This window comes from Macaca mulatta, chromosome X (genome assembly GCF_049350105.2).
Source record: "Macaca mulatta isolate MMU2019108-1 chromosome X, T2T-MMU8v2.0, whole genome shotgun sequence".
NCBI lineage: Eukaryota > Metazoa > Chordata > Mammalia > Primates > Cercopithecidae > Macaca > Macaca mulatta.
The window spans coordinates 124,959,063-124,981,009 of NC_133426.1; the positions used below are offsets into that span (position 1 = coordinate 124,959,063).

At 46.5% G+C, this 21,947-nt stretch overlaps 1 protein-coding gene and 1 long non-coding RNA gene across 6 annotated transcripts in view; both read left to right on the forward strand.

Moving 5' to 3' along the window:
- Nucleotides 1-293: 293 nt before the first annotated feature.
- The window catches only part of DOCK11 (dedicator of cytokinesis 11), a 189,595-nt gene continuing 167,941 nt past the window's right edge, over nt 294-21,947 (forward strand). For 4 of the 5 annotated variants that reach the window (XM_077989509.1, XM_015128074.3, XM_077989510.1 and 1 more), the window contains exon 1: nt 294-562. In XM_077989509.1, coding sequence (XP_077845635.1) covers nt 461-562 — 102 coding nt within the window. In that variant the 5' untranslated portion in view covers nt 294-460. Of the gene's footprint in view, nt 1,869-21,947 lie in introns of all 5 variants that reach the window. The other variant, XM_028842425.2, reaches the window with a different exon arrangement.
- On the forward strand, nt 13,544-19,766 carry LOC144338800 (uncharacterized). The gene is made up of 2 exons (XR_013413172.1): nt 13,544-13,573; nt 17,823-19,766. It is a non-coding gene; the product is annotated as an uncharacterized LOC144338800 (long non-coding RNA).

The following is a 21,947-nucleotide window of genomic DNA, read 5'->3' on the forward strand; positions in this document are numbered from 1 at the left end:
TGCGGCTGCACCAGCAACATCAGCTGCGGGCGGAGCCCGAGCGGTAGCCACTTCCCCCCTCTTCCCTCGTGACCCTCACCCCCACCTCCAGTTCTCCCTCCCCCTCTACACACCCTTCCCCATCGGACACACCCTCCTGCTTCGGCTGGTGGGGATCGGAGCTCGGGCCCTCTAGGGGAGGGAGCTGCCGCCGCCGACGCGGTGGGGCAGGACAGTGAGCGGGCGAAGCGAGCGAGAAAAGGAGGGAAGGAGAGAACGAGGGAGGAGCAGCGGGTGGGAGGTGGGAGGGAGGAGCAGCGTGAGCCGCGCCGCCGCCGAGCTGCGATGTGGCTGGCCGGCCGGCGAGTAAACAGAGGGAGCAGCAGCGGCCGCGGCCGCCGCGGGCCGGGGCAGTGAGTCCGCCCGCTCGTCCGCCAGCCGAGGTCGGCCAGCCAGCCGAGACTCGCCCGCTGCCGCTGCCATGGCCGAAGTGCGCAAATTCACCAAACGGCTCAGCAAGCCTGGCACGGCGGCTGAGCTCCGGCAGAGCGTGTCTGAGGCCGTGCGGGGCTCCGTGGTGCTGGTGAGTGGCCGGGGGACGGGGCATCCCGGGGGACGCGCTCCAGGCGGGAGCGACGCGGGAAGGGGCAGGAACGGCGCCAGTGCGGCCGCCCGGTGCGCCGCGCGCTCTCTTTCTCCGCTCCAGTAAGTTTTCGCACCGGTAGCCGCCGGCCGGGGTCCGAGTCCCAGGCGCCCGCTGACAGCGCTCCGGCCGCCCGGCACGGCGGAGGCGTGCGCCGGGATGGAAGCGGACTATCAAAGCCGGGCTCGGACTGCTGCGGAGGAGGCGGAGGGGGAGGCGGGGGCTCCCACCCGGTGTCGGGGCCGGGGGTGTGAGCTAAAGAGCTGACCTCACGCTGCTCTGGACTCCGCACAAAGAGCCGGGGATAGGGGCAGAACGAGATCCCGATCGCCTCCTGCGAGCACCTGAGGCAGCCTAGGCGGAAGGATGCGATGAGCGTTTGGCACACACACTCTCGCGCGCACACACACACACCGTGTACACAAAAAAGAACCCCACCCAGAAAGCCCCGGGCGCCCAAGCTCGGGCGGGCGGTGAGAACAGAGGAAGCAGAGCGACTTCCTCCTGCAACTGGGGAGAGAGAGGGTGGCGATGGGTTTTGAAGGGGTGCTGCTGCGGAGGGAGGGCATTAGAAACAACGGGGTTCCACGACAGAGTGGGCGCGGGGTCATCTGCCGCAGGGAGAGGGTGTCCCTCGGGGACCCGCGAGCGCTCCAGAGGCAAGGGGAAGGTGCCGTGGGGATTTGGGGGGAGACTGGGTGTGTCAGTCCAGGGATGGAGGACCTGGGGTCAGAGCTCCCCAGCTCGGTACTGGGGGATGGGGATTCGAAAGCGCGCTGACTCCCTGGGAACCCTCCCAGAGCACCCTCAGCCTTACCCGGATTGTCTGACTCCGGAGAAAGGCGAAAGGGTGCTAACTGGCACTTGCCCCTTCTCTTGTTTTCAAGACACTCGTTGCCAGTTTCCTGGACAAGCGAACAAACCCTGAATAAGATATCGGACTGATTAATTTGTGTTTGTTTTGTTACTTTGTTTTTTGTTGTTGTTTTTGTTTTTGTTTGTTTTTGTCTCCCTCAGCTCCATTTTACAGCGAGTCGTTTACTGTGTTTAAGTTTCACCGTTTAAGAGAGGGCTCTTTTTGTTAAAACAACTTGTCATCGGAAGGGAACTTCACAGCTTTTCCTTGTAATTTTTCTGTTGATCTTGTAGAATCAGCAATAAAACCCAACATTAAAGGGAGGCCAGGGGCTTGATCCCAACAGTGGAGAAAGTTGACATTGGTGGGAGTTCTGGAGGAGAATCAAAGGTAAACTATGTACCTTTGAGATAAAGATCTGATCCCTAATAGCTACAACTGTGCAACCCTAAATGACTTTAAAGAAATCTCTTTATTGTGGCTGGACCCTTGAAAGTTTAATTCTGCTGTTTAGTGGAGCTAAATCCAGACCTTTAATGTTATTTTAATGGACTTGGCTTATTGTGTGTTTCAGTCTGATTTTGGAGTGAGGACCTGTTGAGGTCAGATTGGAGCCTTGCCTGTCACCACAGCCAGTTAAGAGAGGAAGGCAAGCTGTGTGCAGAGCATTTATACCAGGGCTCTCATCTTGGGCGATTGTTAACAAGTGATTCAATCTACCTAGCAGAGAACACTTTCCTAAATTCGGAGAAAAAAACAAAAACAAAACAACAACAACAACAACAATAAAACTTCCTTGAGCAGGGTTGGCGGCCTTCTACCACAACACGCGAAGAAAGTCGTAGGTAGACAGATTTCTCAAGAGAATAAATGGGACTAAGAAAACTTCCACTGGGATTTGATCAGCGCTTGACCTGCCACCCTAGCAGCAAAAAGTTAACATTAGCGTTCTTTCCCATGTTTTTAGGTTTTCAAAAGAATTTTGTGCATTGCAGATTCAGCGGCTCCTTCCTAACCATTGATTCTATGGCAAAGCAGAAAAAAACTGTTACTGGCAGAAGTCTCTTCTAGGAGACGCTGGCAGTGGCCATGGTTCCCTTGTCAGCCCAGCTTACTTGGGACCAAGGCCATTGATTTTTACCATTTACACCAGGCAATGCAGAGGAATATTTACTCATTACTCTAGTATGTGAAACATTGAGATTTTGGGAGTGAGGCAGAACAGATTCTAGTAATCTAACTCAATGAATATCTATTGAGCCCTTACAACGTGCCAGATACAATGCTAGATGCTCTATAATTACGAGAATGCAAATGATCTTTTTCTTCATTTGTTTTCATTAGTTACAATCTGGGTTGGTTGTGTGTATGGGAATGTCTTTGTCAATAGGACACCCAGATTAGGCACACAAATCAACTTTAGATTCTTCATAGAGCCTTAGCGAATGCTATTTGTAAGCAGTTTAGTCAATGAAAAAATAAGGAAATAGTTCTTACATGGAGTGTATGCTCCTAAATGACTCTCTCTCACAAAGAGCTGTTAACCAAAGTTAGTAAAACCACGAGTGGCTGGAGAGTGAGGGGACCATGTTGCAGCTGCTGCCATAACTTCTGATTCTTTTAAGGGACAGCTGAGGTAGGATTTACACTTGTGCTATAAACCCAAGATACTCACGTTGGGGCTTCAATATGAGATAGAGCCATTACCGCAGCAAGTCAAGCTTTCCTCTGGTGTATCTCTTGTTAGAACGTGGAAAACCCACCAAGCTGTACAAATATACAGTATTTCCTGTTTAGGTTTTTTTTTTTTTTTTTTTTTTTTTAAGGATTTTAGAATTACACCCTTATTGGCCCATTGCTAATTTCATTCAGTGTTTCCTCACTGTTCGAAAAATTCAGAAGGCTGGGCCTGGGCTATATATATAGCATGTTGTTGCACATTCAAACTGTTACTCAGTTATTAGTACTTCCACGAATGTATTAACTAACTACATAATAAAGCAGACAGAGAGACTGTACCACTGTTACTGCATTTTCCTGTAAGTTCAGCATTTTTACGAAGGTCAGTTTTAACCCAGGGAAAGGGATAATTACAGAATCATCATTGAGAGATTTCTCAAGAGGGGATTGGGGAGAAACATTATAACCTGAGAGTGTCTGTGATTAAGAGAGAAGTGTTTACATATATACATGTTTAAAATGCAGAGTTTTAAATTTTTAAATTGATTTTGTTGTAATTCAGGATGTAGCTACTGGTGCCGCAGGGGAACAAAGGCATTTTGCTAAACATGTTGTATGATGGCTGCCCTTTAGAGAAGCCACTTTATCAGCCTGGAAGAGTCGCCTAGTAGCTGTTTAAATACTGTTTACTGCTGAGCTTACCCTCAATTCCTTGTGCGCCAAAGGATCGGGAAAGAGTTGCTAGATATTAGGGGTTGTAGCCCTTGCAGGCGCCGTAATGCACGCAGCGTCCCCTGGCTGGCATCAGCCAGATTTCGTTCAGTAGCTCCAGTAGAGAAAAGCTCTCCAGAAGCTGAGAATGGCTGAAAAGCGTCTGCAGCTGTTGACTCCCCCAACCCGCTGCTCACAACTACCTTAGCATGGAATGTTTGTTATGTTTGCATTTAGGGAAGCACTGAAAACGGAACCACTCCTCTGCTCACTCTTCCCAAGGGAATTTGTGGAAAGTAGGTAATATAGGACAAAACCCACAGCCTCATCTGTAAGGAGGTGAGAACAATACAGAATAAAAGCCGGTTTCAACTTGGGCTTCTTGACCAAGCCTTTCCAGTTCAGAGGCTCTCAGTGAACTAAGCTCTCAATAAACTGAGGGTCAGGAAAGTTAACCAGAGTATTGGCACCTAAACATAAAATAGTCTCGCTACTGGAGGTTAGTAGGGCCCAGAGCAAGCCAGTCCACCAGGATCTGTACAAAAGACCGGTGCAGGTTGCTGTGAAGCCAGAGAGGCCTCCTTGCTGAACCCTTGTTTAAGTACCAAATAGGAAAATTTGTTTTCTAAGACTAACATGTTAAAAAATTCTCTGGATTGAGTCTTTTTCTATTCTGATCGTCAGTGAACCTTTGTTATTTAAGCTTTCATTGCTTTTTTTTTTTTTTTTTAGACGGAGGCTCCCTCTGTTGCCCAGACTGGAGTGCAGTGGTGATCTCCGCTCACTGCAAGCTCCACCTCTCGGGTTCACGCCATTCTCCTGCCTCAGCCTCCCGAGTAGCTGGGACTACAGGCGCCCGCCACCTCGCCCGGCTAATTTTTTTGTATTTTTAGTAGAGACGGGGTTTCACCGTGATAGCCGGGATGGCCTCTATCTCCTGACCTCGTGATCCACCCACCTCGGCCTCTCAAAGTGCTGGGATTACAGGCATGAGCCACTTCCCTTGGCCGCACAACCTTTAAATAATTTTTTTTCATTTATCAGTATCTTATTAACATTTTTTGACGTCAATAAATACAAATCTATATAATCATATTTAATGACTGCCTAAATTTTCATTATGGGTGTATCACAGGTAATTATCATTTATTGTTTGATATTTTGATAATTTTTCTAATTTTGTGCTGTTATAAACATGAACTATAAAGGTAAATAGCTATATGTCTTTCTTTACTTTTAAATTTAAATTAATTAAAAGTAATCATACCCAGGTGTGGTGGCTCACGCCTATAATCTCAGTACTTTGGGAGGCTTAGGCAGGCATATCACCTGAGGACAGGAGTTCGAGACCAGCCTGGCCAACATGACACAACCCCGTCTCTACGTAAAAAAAATACAAAAATTAGCCAAGTGTCATGGTGCATGCCTGTAGTCCCAGCTATTCAGGAGGCTGAGGCAGGAGAATTGCTTGAACCCAGGAGGTAGAGGTTGCGGTGATCTGAGATCCCATCACTGCACTCCAGCCGAGGTGACAGAGCAAGACTCAGACTCAAAAAAAAGTAATAATAATAATCAGTTTCCAAATTTCACTTGCCACAGTTCAAGTGCTCAATAGCCACATATGGCTAGTGGCTACTATATTGGACAGTGCAGATATAGAGCATTACCATCAGTACCTGAGTGAATGTCTTTGAGAAGGCATTTTCAAAATTGCCAGATTGTTCCCTTAGGATAAATTCTAGCAGTGGACTTGCTTGCTCAAAGATTACACTGTATACATTTTTAGTATTAAAAATTCCTCTTATGTACTGTTAAATTGCTCTACAGAAAGTAGCTTCAGTTTATTTTTTTACCAGGAGAGTGTGAGGGTGTTCATTTTCTCTCTCCCATGCCAACGCTTGTTAGTAGTATTTTAAAATTTTTTGCAGTTTGATAGGAAATAAATGGTACATCACTGTTCTAATTTGCATTTCTTTGATTACCCTTAAAGTTGAACAGTTTTTCATGTTGATTGGCCTTTCATAGTTCTTCTATTGAGGCTTGAATGAATCTTCTTACAGACTTATTTCCTCATATGTGATTCTTGCAATACAGTCTCCATCCCCCAAGATTCTGTTTTGCTACGTCTGGGGTGGGGCCTGCATCTGTATTCTTTTAAATGACCCCAGGTAATTCTTATGTGCCCAGAAACACTCATCTAGACCGTTTGTCCACTCAAGGCAGGAATGTCCTTTCCACCCACCCCTGACAAATGATTATTTAGCTTCTCCTTAAACACCCCTGCCTGTTAGAGGGCTATGTTAGAAAAGGTTCTTGGGTCGAAATTTACTGTGTAAATTTCACCATGGGCTAGACCTAGCTCTGCTGTTGGAGCCACGCATGATTGCTTCCTTCCTCTTTCGCATAACAACCTCTCAAATATTTAGAGACAGCCACCATGTCATTTTTAAATTCACTCTTCACAAGGCCAAAGAGGCTTCATTTCTTTCCTTTGTTCCCCACATGACTTGCTTTCAAGATTCTGCATATCATGGTCATCCTGTTTGGGCTCTTTTCCAAGTTTTCTGTGTCCTACTTTAAGATGTGAGAGACAGAGCATAAGCTAGAGGATCAGATCTGGTCTTGAATCCAACATCTGTCACCTGCCTGAATTGTGAACAGAGGCAAGTAACCTGGTCTCATTTTCCTTATCTGTGAAATGGGGATAAATAGTAGTACCTCCCTTGTGGAGTTCTTGGGAATAACGAAGGTAACATATGGAAAGTTTCTAATGTATAAGTGATTCATGAAGGTTAAAAAAAGAGATCTGGTGAAAAAAAACCAAACAGTATTCCAGAAGGATCTGCCACTGAATATAGTTGGGGAGGGGGCAATGTTTTGTATCAATTCTGGGTGTGAGCCAAGAAGCCAGGGGCTGTGTATGCATTTTTATTCCCAGCCCAGCCCCTCACACAGTGCCTGGAGTGCAGTAGATTCTTAGGTGTTTTGTGAAAATACACTGCCAACCTTGGGTACGATGGACTCATTGTTGGGAGAAGAGCCTGGAGGCCAGGAAATGACTTAAAATACGTTAATATAGTTCTGGAGAGAGATAACAAAGGCTTTTTTTTTTGAGATGGAGTTTCACTCTTGTCGCCCAGGCTGGTTTGCAATGGCTTGATCTCAGCTCACTGCAACCTCTGCCTCCTGGTTTCAAGCGATTCTCCTGCCTCAGCCTCCCAAGTAGCTGGGATTACAGGTGCGTGCCACCATGTCCCAGATAATTTTTTGTATTTTTAGTAGAGGCAGGGTTTTACCATGTTGGCCAGGGTGGTCTCGAACTCCTGACCTCAGGTGATCCACCCACCTCGGCCTCCCAAAGTGCCGGGATTATAGGCCTGAGCCACTGTGCCAGGCGAACAAAGGCTTTTAACTGAGGCAATTACAATGGAGATAAGGGAGAAGACATAAGAAATATTGTGCTGAGAAAATCAACAGGATTTGGTGATTCTTAAAAGGGAAGGAGAAGGGGGAGGAAGAAACAGGAAGAGCGGAGGTGGAGTCAAGATAATTTTGAGGTTTCTCAGCTTGGGTGAACTGAAGGAAAAGCAAGTTTGTTGATAGGGGAAGGGAAAAGAAAATGAGCAACTTCTATTTGAGAGGGTTGTCAGGGCAAAGCCAGGTTACAGTTAAGCAAGACGGTGGCTGAGCATATAAGGTTGTCTTTTGGCAAAGGACTAGGGTTCTTGAGGGCAGAGGTGGGAAGTGTTTCAAGTGGGTTCAGGAAGGAGAGGAAGAGCCAGGAAAAGGCCAGGGCTGAGTGGACGGAGATGAGATTGTAGGTGAGATTAGCTGATTGAAGAGGTTTGCACCTTTGGGGGTGATTAGGGAAGTGGGAGGCAGGGTGTGGAGAAATGATCTGGAGGCCAGCCCCAGACTTCCAGTTAGAATGGGGATGGGAAGTGAGTTCACTCCTTGGGCAGATCGCACTCTGGGGTGGGTCTGAGCAGCAGTTGCCCTAGAGGAGGAGGGGGTCAATGAGGGGTTGACTTCCTGCTCAGGTGCTCAGGAAGAAGTTAATAGGATAGTTCCTGCTTTTTTTTTTTTTTTTTTTTTGAGACGGAGTCTCGCTGTGTCGCCCAGGCTGGAGTGCAGTGGCCGGATCTCAGCTCACTGCAAGCTCTGCCTCCCGGGTTTTTATGCCATTCTCCTGCCTCAGCCTCCCTAGTAGCCGGGACTACAGGCGCCCGCCACCTCGCCCGGCTAGTTTTTTGTATTTTTTAGTAGAGACGGGGTTTCACCGTGTTAGCCAGGATGGTCTCGAACTCCTGACCTCGTGATCCGCCCGTCTCGGCCTCCCAAAGTGCTGGGATTACAGGCTTGAGCCACCGAGTTCCTGCTTTTAAGGGAGACTAGAGGTATGCAAATAACCTAGAGGAGATAGAAGCCAGATAGGAGGCCAGTGGTCAGTGGTTTCCCAGTCTTCACCCCATCTCCGACCCCCACCCCAACCCCCAGTGCTCTCTCTTGAGATCCTTAACATTTTTCAAGACTTTTGTCCTTTTTGGGTTTGACAAGGTTAAATAGGCCTTTACTAATGAACATTGTTCTGTCTGTGGCATTTCCCACATTTATTTGACCACAGACCCTGCTCCGCTTCCCCGGCTTTTTATGGAAAGTGGAGAGCAAATGGTAATGTCTAACAGGCTGAGAAATTCCTATATAGTGTGCCTGTGTAACTAACTCATCTTGGCATTCTCTTACTTGACCTCTGTGGATTGCAAGCAGTGGTTGCTACTTTCCCATGCTCCACTTCAAGAACCACCCTTGCTGTTCAGTTCAGAGGAGTAATTCACCTGATTGTGCTTTCTCTTGAGCTGTAGAACTGTCAGCAAGGCATGTTGAAAGTTTATTAGTCTTTTTAAAGAATTTGTTTATCATGGAAGGGGAGGCCAAAACTACATGAGGGTATAGCGCGAGCCATTTCTTCTTTTCTGTAAATCCTAAGGGTACTTAGAATACGTTTCTCTTTGAGATTTACACCTCTTGGTTTAATTTTTATCAGACATGCAGAGGAGTTGGTGGGTAACATTAGCCTGCCGTTTATATCAGCCTACAGCCAGATGCCTTTTTGATTCCTTGCAGGACCCCACCCTGGACGCTCCCAGATCAGTAGCTTGAATGGAGCAAAGAGACAGCCTCAGTTAGCTGCCATTGCCTGTAAGCTTGTGCTTCAGAGCAAAGTGGTTAAGAGAGTAGGCTCTGGAAGCATGCTGCCCAGGTTCATAGTTCAGCCGCAGATGACCTTGGGCCAATTATTTAACCTTCCTGGGCAGTGGTAACCCCCCTCAGGAGCTTGTTGAAAGGCTTGAATGAGTTATTTTTGTTTGTTTGTTTTGTTTTGTTTTTTGAAACGGGGTCTCGCTCTGTCACCCAGGCTGGAGTGCAGGGACACAAACTTGGTTCACTGTAACCTCCGCCTTCTGGGTTCAAGCGATCCTTCCACCTCAGCCTCCCTAGTAGCTGGGACTACAGGTGTGCACCACCACCGCCCGGCTAATTTTTGTGTTTTTAGTATAGAGACAGGGTTTCACCATGTTGATCAGGTTGGTCTCGAACTCCTGACCTCAAATGATCCACTTGCCTCGGACTCCCGAAGTGCTGGGATTACAGGCGTGAGATACCATGCCCAGCCTTGAATGAGTTATTATAGTATTAATGTATACTATTTAAAGCACTTCGAGCGGGGTTTGGCAATTGTTAAGTACTGGTGACTGCTGGCTGGCATTATCATCCCCAGGCTTTATGGTGGGCAAGATACGTCTTTTGTGTATGTATTACAAGTCAGCAGACAGAAAAGTTACCTGGAAGAGAGGAAGCAGATACCCTTGCTTTAATTCCTTGCTCCAGATGATGCCCCAAAGGGGTGAGCCACATGGCTGAGCCAAGAATCATACCCTTCGTGGAAGAACAAGCCGGCAGACCCCTCTGCACGAGGTTCTTGCCAATACCCGTTCCAGTCTGACTTAGTCATACCGAAAAGCGTAGTGGATGGGAGCAAGGGTTCTGGGTTTTTGGCATTTTCCACCTTCACACCAGTTTAATGAGTGAGTGGGAAGGCTGGTCCTCAAGTGGGGAGAAGCGCTCTGTCCTGTGCCTGGGCCGGAAGGCTCTCCAGACTGGGGAAACTGTACCTGTGGCCTTTGGCAGAAGCACTTACCTTTATGCCAGCCTGTTCAGTGTGATTTATGCAAAGGGGTGAATAGAAGAGAATTGAGATCTGTGTGGAAAAACAGAGCTTGGATATGCCTACCTTTCCCTTTCAAACCTTCGCTGACGCCGGGCACGTTAGCTTACACCTGTAATCCCAGCCCTTTGGGAGGCTGAGCTGGGAGGATTGCTTGAGCCTGGGAGTTCCAGGCCAGCCTGGGAAATACAGGGAGACCCCCATCTTTACAGAATTAAAACAAAAATGAGCCAGGCATGGTGGCACATGCATGTAGTCCAGCTACCTGAGAGACTGAAGTGGGAGGATTCCTTCAGCCCAGGAGTTCGAGGCTGTAGTGAGCCTTGATTGTGCCACTGTACTCCAACTTGGGTGACAGACTGAGACGCTGTCTCAAAACAAAACAAAACAAAACAAACAAAAAACCCCCAAAACCCAAAAACCTTTATTGATATCAGTTTCACTCTTAATCCTCACATTTAATAGTAAAGTGAATATTGAAATTGAAATACTTTTTTAAAATTCTATTTTGGGGCTGAGCGCTTTGGCTCACACCTGTAATCCCAGCACTTTGGGAGGCCGAGGCGGGTGGATCACTTGAGGTCAGGAGTTTGAGACCAGCCTGGCCAACATGGTGAAACCCTGTCTCTACCAAAAATATAAAAATTAGCTGGGCATGGTGGTGCACGCCTGTAATCCCAGCTACTTGGGAGGCTGAGGCATGAGAATCGCTTGAACCTGGGAGGCAGAGGTTGCAGTGAGCTGAGATCATGCCACTGCACTCCAGCCTGGGTGACAGAGTGAGGCTGTCTGAAAAAAACAGAACAAAAAAATTATATTTCAGAAACATACTTTTTAATAGGAAACTTTAAAACTTAAAGCTCTCTTGAGAAATTATTCTTTTATATTGGGCTATTCTGGTTTTGTGGTAGCAGCATAAGTTCTGTTAAGGATAGTGTGGGGCTGGGCATGATGGCTAGTGCCTAAAATCCCAGCATTTTGGCAGACTGAGGCAGGAGGATTGTTTGAGGCCAGGAGTTCAAGACCAGCCTGGGCAACAGAGTGAGACCCCCATCTCTACCAAAAAATAAAAAGAATACTGCGCACTGGTTCCTAGCAGAGTCAATACAGTGGAAAACATGCCGACTGCTCCAGCTCCACGTGGTTCATCTTTTGTCTGTGTACAGCCTCGCACAATCGTGCCTAAATTTGCTATTAATGATTTCCTGCCATTCTTCTCCACTTTTATTGCCTATTGAGTTTATTGTTCATGGGAAGTTATGTGCTTTTGCCTTTTTTGACTTCTGTTGGATTGTGTATATGTTTCAAGCTGCTAAGAAATGTTAGAAGATATTCTGATACTTCAGCTTTCCCATCGCATTGCTTTCCCTAATGACTGGAAATATTTTACTGGGTAAGATTTAACTGAGAAGTCAAGTGTTCTTCCAAGTCTCTGAGACAGAACATCTTTATTTGAAGTGTTTCGGTGAAGTGTGTCAGAAGGCTGGGGAATTCTTTTGTATAAGACTTCTTTTTTTTTTTTCCCCCGGAGACAGAGTCTTGCTCTGTCACCCAGGCTGGAGTACAGTGGTGCAGTCACAGCTTACTGCAACCTCCGCCTCCTGCGTTCAAGCGATCCTCCTGCTTCAGCCTCCCAAGTAGCTGGGATTACAGGAGCCCATCACCGTGCCCGGCTAATTTTTGTATTTTTAGTAGAGACGGGGTTTCACCATGTTGGCCACGCTGGTCTCGAACTCCTGACCTCAGGTGATCCATCCACCATGGCCTCCCAAGGTGCTGGAATTACAGGCATGAGCCACCGTACCCAGCCCATTTTTTAAATGATGACAAGACCTTGAGATTTTTTATAGCCGAAATCTTAAGAAGAGTTAAAAATGCTGTTATATCTATCTGTGACCTCATAGGTCTACAGGTCACTACTAAACACATATCACATAGTCATCACCCCTCTTCTGTAAGTGGGGAAACAGAGGCATGGTTTTCAGTGGGGCAGGCCATGGGTTATTTATATTAATGAAATGACAGAGCAGGTAATAAACTCCAGGTGTCCTGATTCCTTTGGAGTAACCATGTGAAGCAGCACTAGAGGGATGCCAGATTCCACAGTCGATCAGGTGGAGGAAGCTCTTTCCATGTGGTTTTGGTGATGATCTCGCTCTACTGGGAAACAGTGTTTATTTCTAAACAAGCTTAGGTCTCCTTAGTGGGAAAGTAGGAGGTGAGGGCAAAAAAAAAAAAAAAAGAGGGATGGGGTTGTTATTGAGAAATGTGGGCAAGATCAGTATAGATTTCTCCTTGCCAAAGTAAGCCTAAGGATTTTGAGAACTGTTTGCAATTGGCCATTCTTCCTTACTTTGCTATTTGAATAACTATATGGAAAAAAAATATCCAGAACACTGGCTCTGCAGAAGTACCTGGGATCATTTTCATGGAACTGTTTTTATGATTTTTTTTCAAGGGGGTGAGTGCTGTCCAAAAATAACAACATATATATTTCTCTCCATGCCTTTTATATTAATAGTTTAGTTTTCCCACTTGAGAAACTGCCAGCTTTATTCCTTGCAGGGCCTGTTGTCACAGTGTTCATGGTGTGAATGGAAGAGTGCTGTTGGCATGGCCAGTTTACTTTCATAGGTGAACACGTTCCTAATGCTTCAGTACATTAAATAGTTTCCTAGAGATCTGAAGGAGGGAATGCCACCTTCCAAGGTACCTACCTTCCCACCAAGAAAGAACTTAAGTCCAAGAAGGTTCTAAATCAACCGGTGCATACATGGAACTGAATCGTTATTTGAAAGCTCACAGGGGCCAGTAGCTCTCGTTGTGTCCAGCCGAGTGTTTATGGCATGCTCTACAGCTTGTGGAGCAAAGAAAGCCCTCCCTGCTAACTTGACCCTGGGGAGACTTGCTCCTCTACTCCTAGTGACCGACATGACCACTTGCAAGGGAACTTGGCCTCCGTCTGTCCCTTCCAAATGATCTGGCAGAATTCTCATCGGGAGAGCCAGAAGAAAATTCCATAAGGCTTCTCGCTTCAGTTCTGTAATAACAAACCCAGCTCCCTCTCCCTGCCTGCCCTGCTTCCTTTGCTCAGTACTGCCCCAGGCTCAGAGACATCCGGGAGTCTCATACTCAGAGCCCAGGTTCTTCAAGTCCATAGGCTGCTGGTTCTGCCCTGCCTTTAGAATCCATTTTCGGTCACTGGATTTGGGTCTTCTTCCTTGCCCCCTTGTGTCATTGTCTCACTCACTATATCTCTGTCTGGGCTCCCCTAGCCTGTCCATAGCTAACCCCCTGCCTCAGTTTTCTGGCTAATGGCTCAGTTCCTCTAGGAGTGAGTTCTTGTCTTGTTGCTGGCCTTCCTGAGGAGGGATGCCTTACCCTCACCAGGACCATATGACTGAACCCAGCACAGTGGAACTGTGGATTGAAGGGGTGAGTTTCTCTCTCTCTTTTTTTTTTTTTTTCTGGAGACAGAGTCTTCCCAGGCTGGAGTGCAGTGGCGCAATTTCGGCTCACTGAAACCTCTGCCTCCCGTGTTCAAGTGTTTCTCCTGCCTCAGCCTCCCGAGTAGCTGGGACTACAGGTGTGCACCACCACTCCTGGCTAATTTTTTGTATTTTTAGTAGAGACGGGGTTTTACCATGTTGGTCAGGCTGGTCCCGAACTCCTGACCTCAAGTGTTCCACCTGCCTCGGCCTCCCAAAGTGCTGGGATTATAGGCGTGAGCCACTGCACCTGGCCTGGAGGGGTGAGTTTCTGCTTAGAGAACTCAAAGGAGGCAAAGTGCCTGGGATGATGCAGTCCAGCAAGTGGCCCTGTTGAGGACTGGACTAGCTTTACGGTCTGTTAGTTTCCTATTGCCACTGTAACAAATTGCCACAAACTTAGTATCTTAACACAGATTTATTCCAGTTCTAGAGATCAGAAGGCCAAAATTGTTTCACTGAGCTAAAGCCAAGGTGTCCAAAAAGCCTCACTTCCTCCAGAAGCTGTAGGGGAGAATCCATTGCCTGGTCTCTTCCAGCTTCTAGAGGATGTCCACATTCCTTGGCTCATGGCCTCTTCCTCCATCCTCAAACCAACAATGACTGGTCGAGTCTTTCTCACATCCTATCAGTCTCACACTGCTTCTGTCATTATATCTCCTTCTCTGACACCAACTCTCTTGCCTCCCTCTTTGACTTATAAGGACCTTGGTTCCACCTTGGTAATCTAGGATAATTGCCCCGTCTCCAAACCCTTAATTTAATCATGCCTGCAAAGTCCTCTTTGCCAGGTAAGTTCCACAGATTAAGATGGGACCATCATTGAGGAACCATTACTCTGCCTATCATGCAAGATGTCACCCAAGTTTGAGGAATGATGGAATCCTGGGGTCAGATGGGTTCCCAACACAGGTCCTGACATTACAGTGGAGGAGGAACAGGGATCTGGCAAACAGCCAGGTGCAGAAGTCTTGATAGAATTCAAATGAGGAAGCACAATCCCTTTTGCGAATTTTGGCTGAAAGAAAGCAATACAGGTCTGCAGTCTGCAATTTCAATTTGCATGTTTTCTTAAATTCTTCATAACTAAATGTCTTTACCCACACAGGACTCCCTGAGCCTGGAGTTCTTATGGTGGGCACTGCTTTCAGACTTGAGGTGTTTTAGGATACAAGCTGGCCAGACATTTTGTGGGCATTTAGCCAGCTCAGGCCTATGGAATTTTCCACCTTCAGTTAAAGAAAAGAGCAAAAAGGTAGGGATGTGTGGGGGTGTGTGGACGTATGTGTGTGGCGAGGGGGTCAGCGGGGAGGTGTTTAAAAGAGAAAGCAATGGTTTCACATCACATAAAATAACTCTTTGGCGACAAGTCCCAAGATGCCTCTCATATGTCCTGTGTAAAGAGATGCTTTGCCCAGCCTCAAGGTCAAGTTAGACTGGGCATGGTCCTTCTGCATTTTCAAGGTAATCACAGAATCCCTTCCCAGAAATGGCTTTCTAAAACGCATGATTGGAGAAGCAGAAGGAAGGACTGGAAAATGTCTCTGAGTTCTTTCTGGTTTCATGATGATTTCAATTAAAAGAAAAATGGAAACTTCCCCTCTCTACCACATCTAGTCACTGCCATCTTAGAGACACATACCACGAAAGTTTCCTGGCTGGTCACATTTGCATCAGCCCTCCTCACACTGGCCAGTATGATGTCCATGATGGGTCTGATGGCACAGAGCTTTGCTGTCCTGAAGAAGCACTCTACCGTAGATGTGGATTGCATTTCCTATTTTTACATTGGTTCTAATTGGCCACAGCCATATTTCTCCCAGGCCCAGCCTATCTTTTTTCAGGCCTCTGGCTAAGTGACCTGGCTGTAATGCACTGAAAATCGTTATAGAAAAGGTTGGGGAAACTCACAGATTTTGTTTGAAAATCTGTAGAGACAAAATACACATTCACCATCTTCACTTTTCTCATGTTCTATTTTTTCTTTTTTTCCTCCTCAATAGGAAAAGAGTTTCAATTCTCCTTATAAGCCATCTCAGGGTAAATATTCAGATGTTTTCAATGGGATTGTGTTATACCATTTTTTGAATGTACTTATCTACAATGAATATCTACTACTTATTAAATGTGAAAGGATATTAACTGGAGTACTATTTAAGTCTTTTTTAGAAAATGGTGTTCATTTTCTGTAAATTGTGGGTTTATTCTCTTCAACTGGCTTATTTTGTTTTGCTGATTTACTACTTCCTGCTTTGGAGTTTCTCCTTTTCTCTATTGTCTCTCAGCTGAACTTCACTGAGGCTTCTGGGTACTGTGCTAAGTTAGGTCAACGAGCTTCAAGACAGAGTTGACGCCTAGGAACCCTGAAACCTCTGGGGCTGTGTTATGCAGCAGAAGGAACTAGAAAGGAGGGCGTTGCTGGAGAGTGAGCTAGAGAGAGAGAAAGTTGTGCTGAGCTGTGGAAGATGGGTCCCCTGACTGAGGGAGAAGACAGATACCGTCATTCAGTGCATGCTCAAATCCCAAGGGAAATGCTTGTGAACTGTTGTTTGAAGAGAAGCAGAGAATCTATTTCCGCTTATTTCTTTTCTTTTCTTTTTTTTTTGAGAAGGAGTCTCACTGTCTCACTCTGTCGCCCAGGCTGGAGTGCAGTGGCGCCATCTTGGCTCACTGCAACCACTGCCTCCGGGATTCAAGCGATTCTCCTGCCTCAGCCTCCTGAGTAGCTGTGACTATAGGTGCACGCCGCCGTGCGTATATTTTAGTAGAGACAGGGTTTCACTGTGTTGCCCAGGCTGGTCACGAACTCCTGAGCTCAGACAATCCACCTGCCTTGGCCTCCCAAAATGCTGGGATTATAGCGTGAGCCACCATGCCCTGCTCCGCTGATTTCTTTTTAACAGATCAAACCTACTTAGGACAAGGAAGTAGGGGGAATGGTGGAAGGCAAGACCAGGGCTTAATCTCAGGAAACTGAAGGATTAAAAAGGGGCAAAAGGAAGGTATTTTTTTCCATTACAAAGACCAAGAGACCAGAGATTAAAATATTAACAATATTTAATGAGTGCAGCCGTATATTTTTAGATTCAGACAGGAAGAAATCAAGTCCTTTAGAAATTGTGCTTAATAAATGAAACAGTTTTGTCTGGCACCAAAGGGGTGAGTAGATACTTATTCAGGGGCTGGAGACAGTGCATATACTGTCAACTTGCATAATTCAGTAGTTAAGGAATTGAGAAAATACTTGTATGCCATTCAGCATATAGGATAGTTGGAACATAGTCATTCTCCAACTTCAATGGAGATCAGAGACACATGACCATCAGATACCCATAGGGGCCAGATTTCTGTTGGGAGCCCAGGGTAGAGGGACTCAGGTGCTAGGTCTGCCTGCCCTCCTTTCTTCCATCCTAGCCTCTACCAGGGTAGAAGGGGAGCAACAGCTCATGCCTCTGCCAGACCCATGTTTCTCAAGGCAGCAAACCCTGCTTGACAGGAATGGTGGCCATAGAGGCTGCCACTCTGAGCCCTTGTGACTTTCTATGAGAGCGGCCCCCACTAGGACTGGCTTCCTCTTACTGACTACATTTTCTTTCTTGCAAGCTACTGTCTTTCCCTTTCCACCTTCTACTATTCTCTAGCTGCTTTCCCCTCATTCTGATTTTCCTCAACTGCTGCTCCTGGTGTTCGCCTCTGCACTGCCACCTACCAGGAAACTCTTCTGTGGATCTGGCTGCCTGATCCAGCCCCTTGGCTTCTCCCTTCTACCATGCCCAGGGAACCATTCTTTGACTGGCCACACTCCTTCTCTCCCCTTCTCATCTTTTTCTCACCTCTTCTTTATCTCCTCTGTTTGGCTAAGAAGTGTGCTTTGTGGCACAGAGCCATCACTGTGTTTATTTTTTTTAAACCTTTTCTTTAGCCAAGGATGGAAAATTCCAAAGGCCTGAGCTAGTGATGGCTGGATGCCTTTTCTGGAAATCCAATGGCCTGGGTGCCAAGGGAATGTTGTGGAGCTACACATCTGGCAAGGTTGTCCCCTAAAATGTCCTGGCTTTGGATTTAGTTCCATCTGAAAGAAGGGGAGGTTCTATCTGGAATTACGGAATCAGAATGAAGAGTTAGCTAGGTGTGGTGGCACACGCCTGTGGTTCCAGCTACTCGGGAGGCTGAAGCAGGAGGATCACTTGAACCCACTTCAAGGCTATGGTGAACTATGAGTACACCATTGTACTCCAGCCTGGGTGACAGAGCGAGACCTTGTCTCAAATTTAAAAGAAAAATGAAAAGTTTATGAAATTATGTAATTATAACCCCAGAGCCCAGTTTATGTCACTGTTTTTTTCTGCTGAGTTTAATTGGGAAAGAGTGGCCTTTGACTTAGTAGATCTTTCAAAAGTGAAACCTTTTGCATGAGAGTCAAATAAAGTTCTTGCAGCTCAGTTTAATCATGATTTTGCTTCATTGGGGTTATCATTTGGCAGAGGCCAGGCACACTTCAGAGCACCTGGAGTGGGCCTCGTGGGGGAGCAGCAGCATCCTTCCAGTTGTTACCAGGTGCTGTTGAGTAGGCCTACCCCACCTTCATGTTTCTTGCCCCCTCCCTGGAGAAATGATGATATGGTTTGGCTGTGTCCCAACCCAAAAATCTCATCTTGAATTGTAATCCCCATAATCCCCACGTCAATGGTGGGAACAAGTGGAGGTAACTGGACCATGGGGGCAGTTTCCCATGTGCTGTTCTGGTGATAGTGAATGAGTCTCACGTGTGTCTGATGGTTTTATAAACGTCTGACCTTTCCCCTGCCTGCACTCACTCCATCCTGCCACCCTGTGAAGAAGGTGCCTGCTTCTCCTTTGCCTTCTACCATGATTGTAGGTTTCCTGAGGCCTCCCCATCAGTGCTGAACTGTGAGTCAATTAAACCTCTTTCCTTTATAAATTACCCAGTCTCGGACAGTTCTTTATTAGGAGTATGAAAATGGACTAATAGGAATAAGTTGGCTAGAGTTTTGTCCACACATCCCTGAGGGCTGAAACAAGTCAGAGTTGACCACCTTGATGGTAAGCAAAAAGTTATTGTCTTGAAATATCTAGAAACTGTGCCATTCTGCTACCTCTTGGGAGGGTGGGGGAGATTAACAAAATACCCAAAACCATAAAAATGCCAACTCTGTCTGCACTGGCTTCACGTTGCCATAAACACCCAGATTTCCTAGAGGGGCCTTCATGGCCCTTCATGTCCACCAGTAAGGCCCATACCACCTTTGAAGTTTCTTCTCCCACCACATCCCTTCCTTTGCCCCGTAGTCTGGCCACATTGAACCATCACACTTTTTCAAACACATTCTATAGTTTCTCACCTACATACCTTTGTGCATGCTGACTCCTCATCCAGGGATGCCCTTACAACCCCTTCCCTGCTAAAGGGAGTCCTATCTGTCCTTCGCGGCTTAGGTCAAATGGCCATCTTCTCCATGGCCACCATATTTGGAGCTAATTGCTCCTTCTGCAGACTTACAGCCTCTTACTAGTTGCATTGGCTTCCTGTGGCTGCTGTAACAAATTACCATAAATTGGGTGGCCTAAAACAAGTTTGTTCTCTAACAGATCTAGAGGCCAGACGTCTGAAATAAGTATCATTAGGCCTCACTCCTTCAGGAGATTTTAGGAAAGGATCATTTATTGCCTCTTTCAGCTCTGGTAGCTATAAGCATTCCTTGGCTTGTGGTTGCATCACTCCAATCTCTGCCTCTGTGGTCACATTGCCTCCTCCTTGGTCTGTTTCAGATCTCCCGCTGCCTCTTTCTTGTCGAGATACTTGTGATGGCATTTAGGGTCCCCCCCAATAATCCAGGATGTGCTCGTCATCTCAAGATCCTTAATTTATTTCATTTTGTTTTGTTTTTTTTGAGATGGAGTTTCGCTCTTGTTGCCCAGGCTGAAGTGCAATGGCACAATCTCAGCTCACTGCAACCACCACCTCTCGAGTTCAAGCGATTCTTCTGCCTCAGCCTCCTGAGTAGCTGGGATTACAGGCATGCACCATCATGCCTGGCTAATTTTGTATTTTTAGTAGAGACGGGGTTTCTCCATGTTGGTCAGGTGGGTCTCGAACTCCTGACCTCAGGTGATCTGCCTGTCTCAGCCTCCTAAAGTGCTGGGATTATAGGCGTGAGCCACCACGCCCAGCCAATTTATTTCACATCTGTAAAGACCCTTTGGCCATATACCATTTGCAGGTTCCAGGGATTAGGATGGGGGGAGGCATTTTTTCAGCCTGTGCATTAGTTCTTAGGTTTTAGACAGGATTGATGTCAGTACTTTCATTTTAAAGAGGATTGATTTCATTAGGCCTCCTAACAATAGTTGTTGATAGCTTCTCTATTGTATTAGAATGTAAATACCTTAAGGGGCTGGTAGGAGACTAGAAAGCTATTGCTTAGTAGTCAGTGCCAGAGGGCCCCGCAATTCTTCTGACAATCTGTGTTACCTTGGGCAGACTGTTTGACTTTTGGGGGATCTCTTTTGCTCATTGGTAAACATTGGAAGAATAACATGAACATCTGTGGGCCTTGCAAAGATGTTTATAATAGCAAAAACACCCAAAAAAGTTCACCTAAATGTTCAAAAGTAAGGATTTGGGCAACTATGTATATATACATTCTTACACCAGAAAACTGTGCAGTCCTTAAAATGACTTTTTTCTTTCTTTCTTTCTTTTTTGAGATGGAGTCTCGCTCTGTCCCCCAGGCTGGAGTGCAGTGGCGCGATCTCAGCTCACTGCAAGCTCCGCCTCCCGGGTTCATGCCATTCTCCTGCCTCAGCCTCCCGAGTAGCTGGGACTACAGGCGCCCGCCACCACACCTGGCTAATTTTGTTTTGTATTTTTAGTAGAGATGGGGTTTCACCATGTTAGCCAGGATGGTCTTGATCTCCTGACCTCGTGATCCACCTGCCTCGGCCTTCCAAAGTGCTGGGATTACAGACGTGAGCCACTGCGCCCAGCCTCTTCTCTTCTCTTTTCTTTCCTTCTTCTTTCTTTCTCTCACCTCCTCTCTCACACTCACTCTGTTGCCCAGGCGGGAGTGCAGCTGCATGATCTTTGCTCACTGCACCCTTCCCCCACTGAGTTCAAGCAGTTCTCCTGCCTCAGCCTCCCTAGTAGCTGGGAGTGCACTACCATGCCCAGCTAATTTTTGTATTTCTGGTAGAGATGGGATTTTGCCATGTTGGCCAGGCTGGTCTCGAACTCCTGACCTCAAATGATCTGCCCACCTCAGCCTCCCAAAGTGCTGGGATTACAGACATGAGCCACCACACCCGGCTGACATCTATATTTATTATTGACAGTGGTAAAAAATTTACATTATGAAATGGCATGCAAAGTGTGATCCTATTTTTGTAAAATAATACATATATGATATATGTGAATTTACTTACCTAATCGCTCTGTGCCTCGTTTTCTTCATCTGTAAAATGTATATAATGATAGTCCTGACCTGAGAGGGTTGTTGTTGTAAGGTATGAGTAAAATAAGACATTGAAGCATGAAGAACAATGCCTAGCACATAGAGAAGCACTAAATAAATGTAGCTATTAGTATTATTGTTATATTCAAAACAACATTCCCAAAGGATGTTGTATGTTGATAACATATGTGTATATATAATATATATGTGTGTGTATAATATTAAGAGTGCTGGATGGGCACACTGGCTCACACCTGTAATCCTAGTGACTCAGGAGGCTAAGGTAGGAGGGTCATGTGAGCCCAGGAGTTCGAGACCAGGCTGGGCAACATAGCCAGACCCCTGTCTCTTAAAATAATAACAATAATAAAGTTAGCTGGGCATGGTGGTGCGTGCCTGTAGTCCTAGCTAGTTGTGAGTCTGAGGCAAGAGGATTGCTTAAACCCAGGAGTTTGGGGTTACAGTGAGCTATGATCGTGCCACTGCACTCCAGCATGGGTGACAGAGTGAGACCCTGTCTCAAAAAAAGAGAAAAGGCCGGGTGCGGTGACTCACGCCTGTAATCCTAGCACTTTGGGAGGCCGAGGCGGGCAGATTATGAGGTCAGGAGATCGAGACCATCCTGGCTAACACGGTGAAACCCTGTCTCTACTAAAAAAAATACAAAAAATTAGCCAGGCATGGTGGCGGGCGCCTGTAGTCCCAGCTACTCAGGAGGCTGAGGCAGGAGAATGGTGTGAACCCAGGAGGTAGAGCTTGCAGTGAGCCGAGATTGCGCCATTGTACTCCAGTCTGGCCGACAGAGTGAGACTCCATCTCAATAAATGAATGAATGAATGAATGAATAAATGAATGCATGAGTGCCTATCTTGGATGGTGGGAATATGTTATG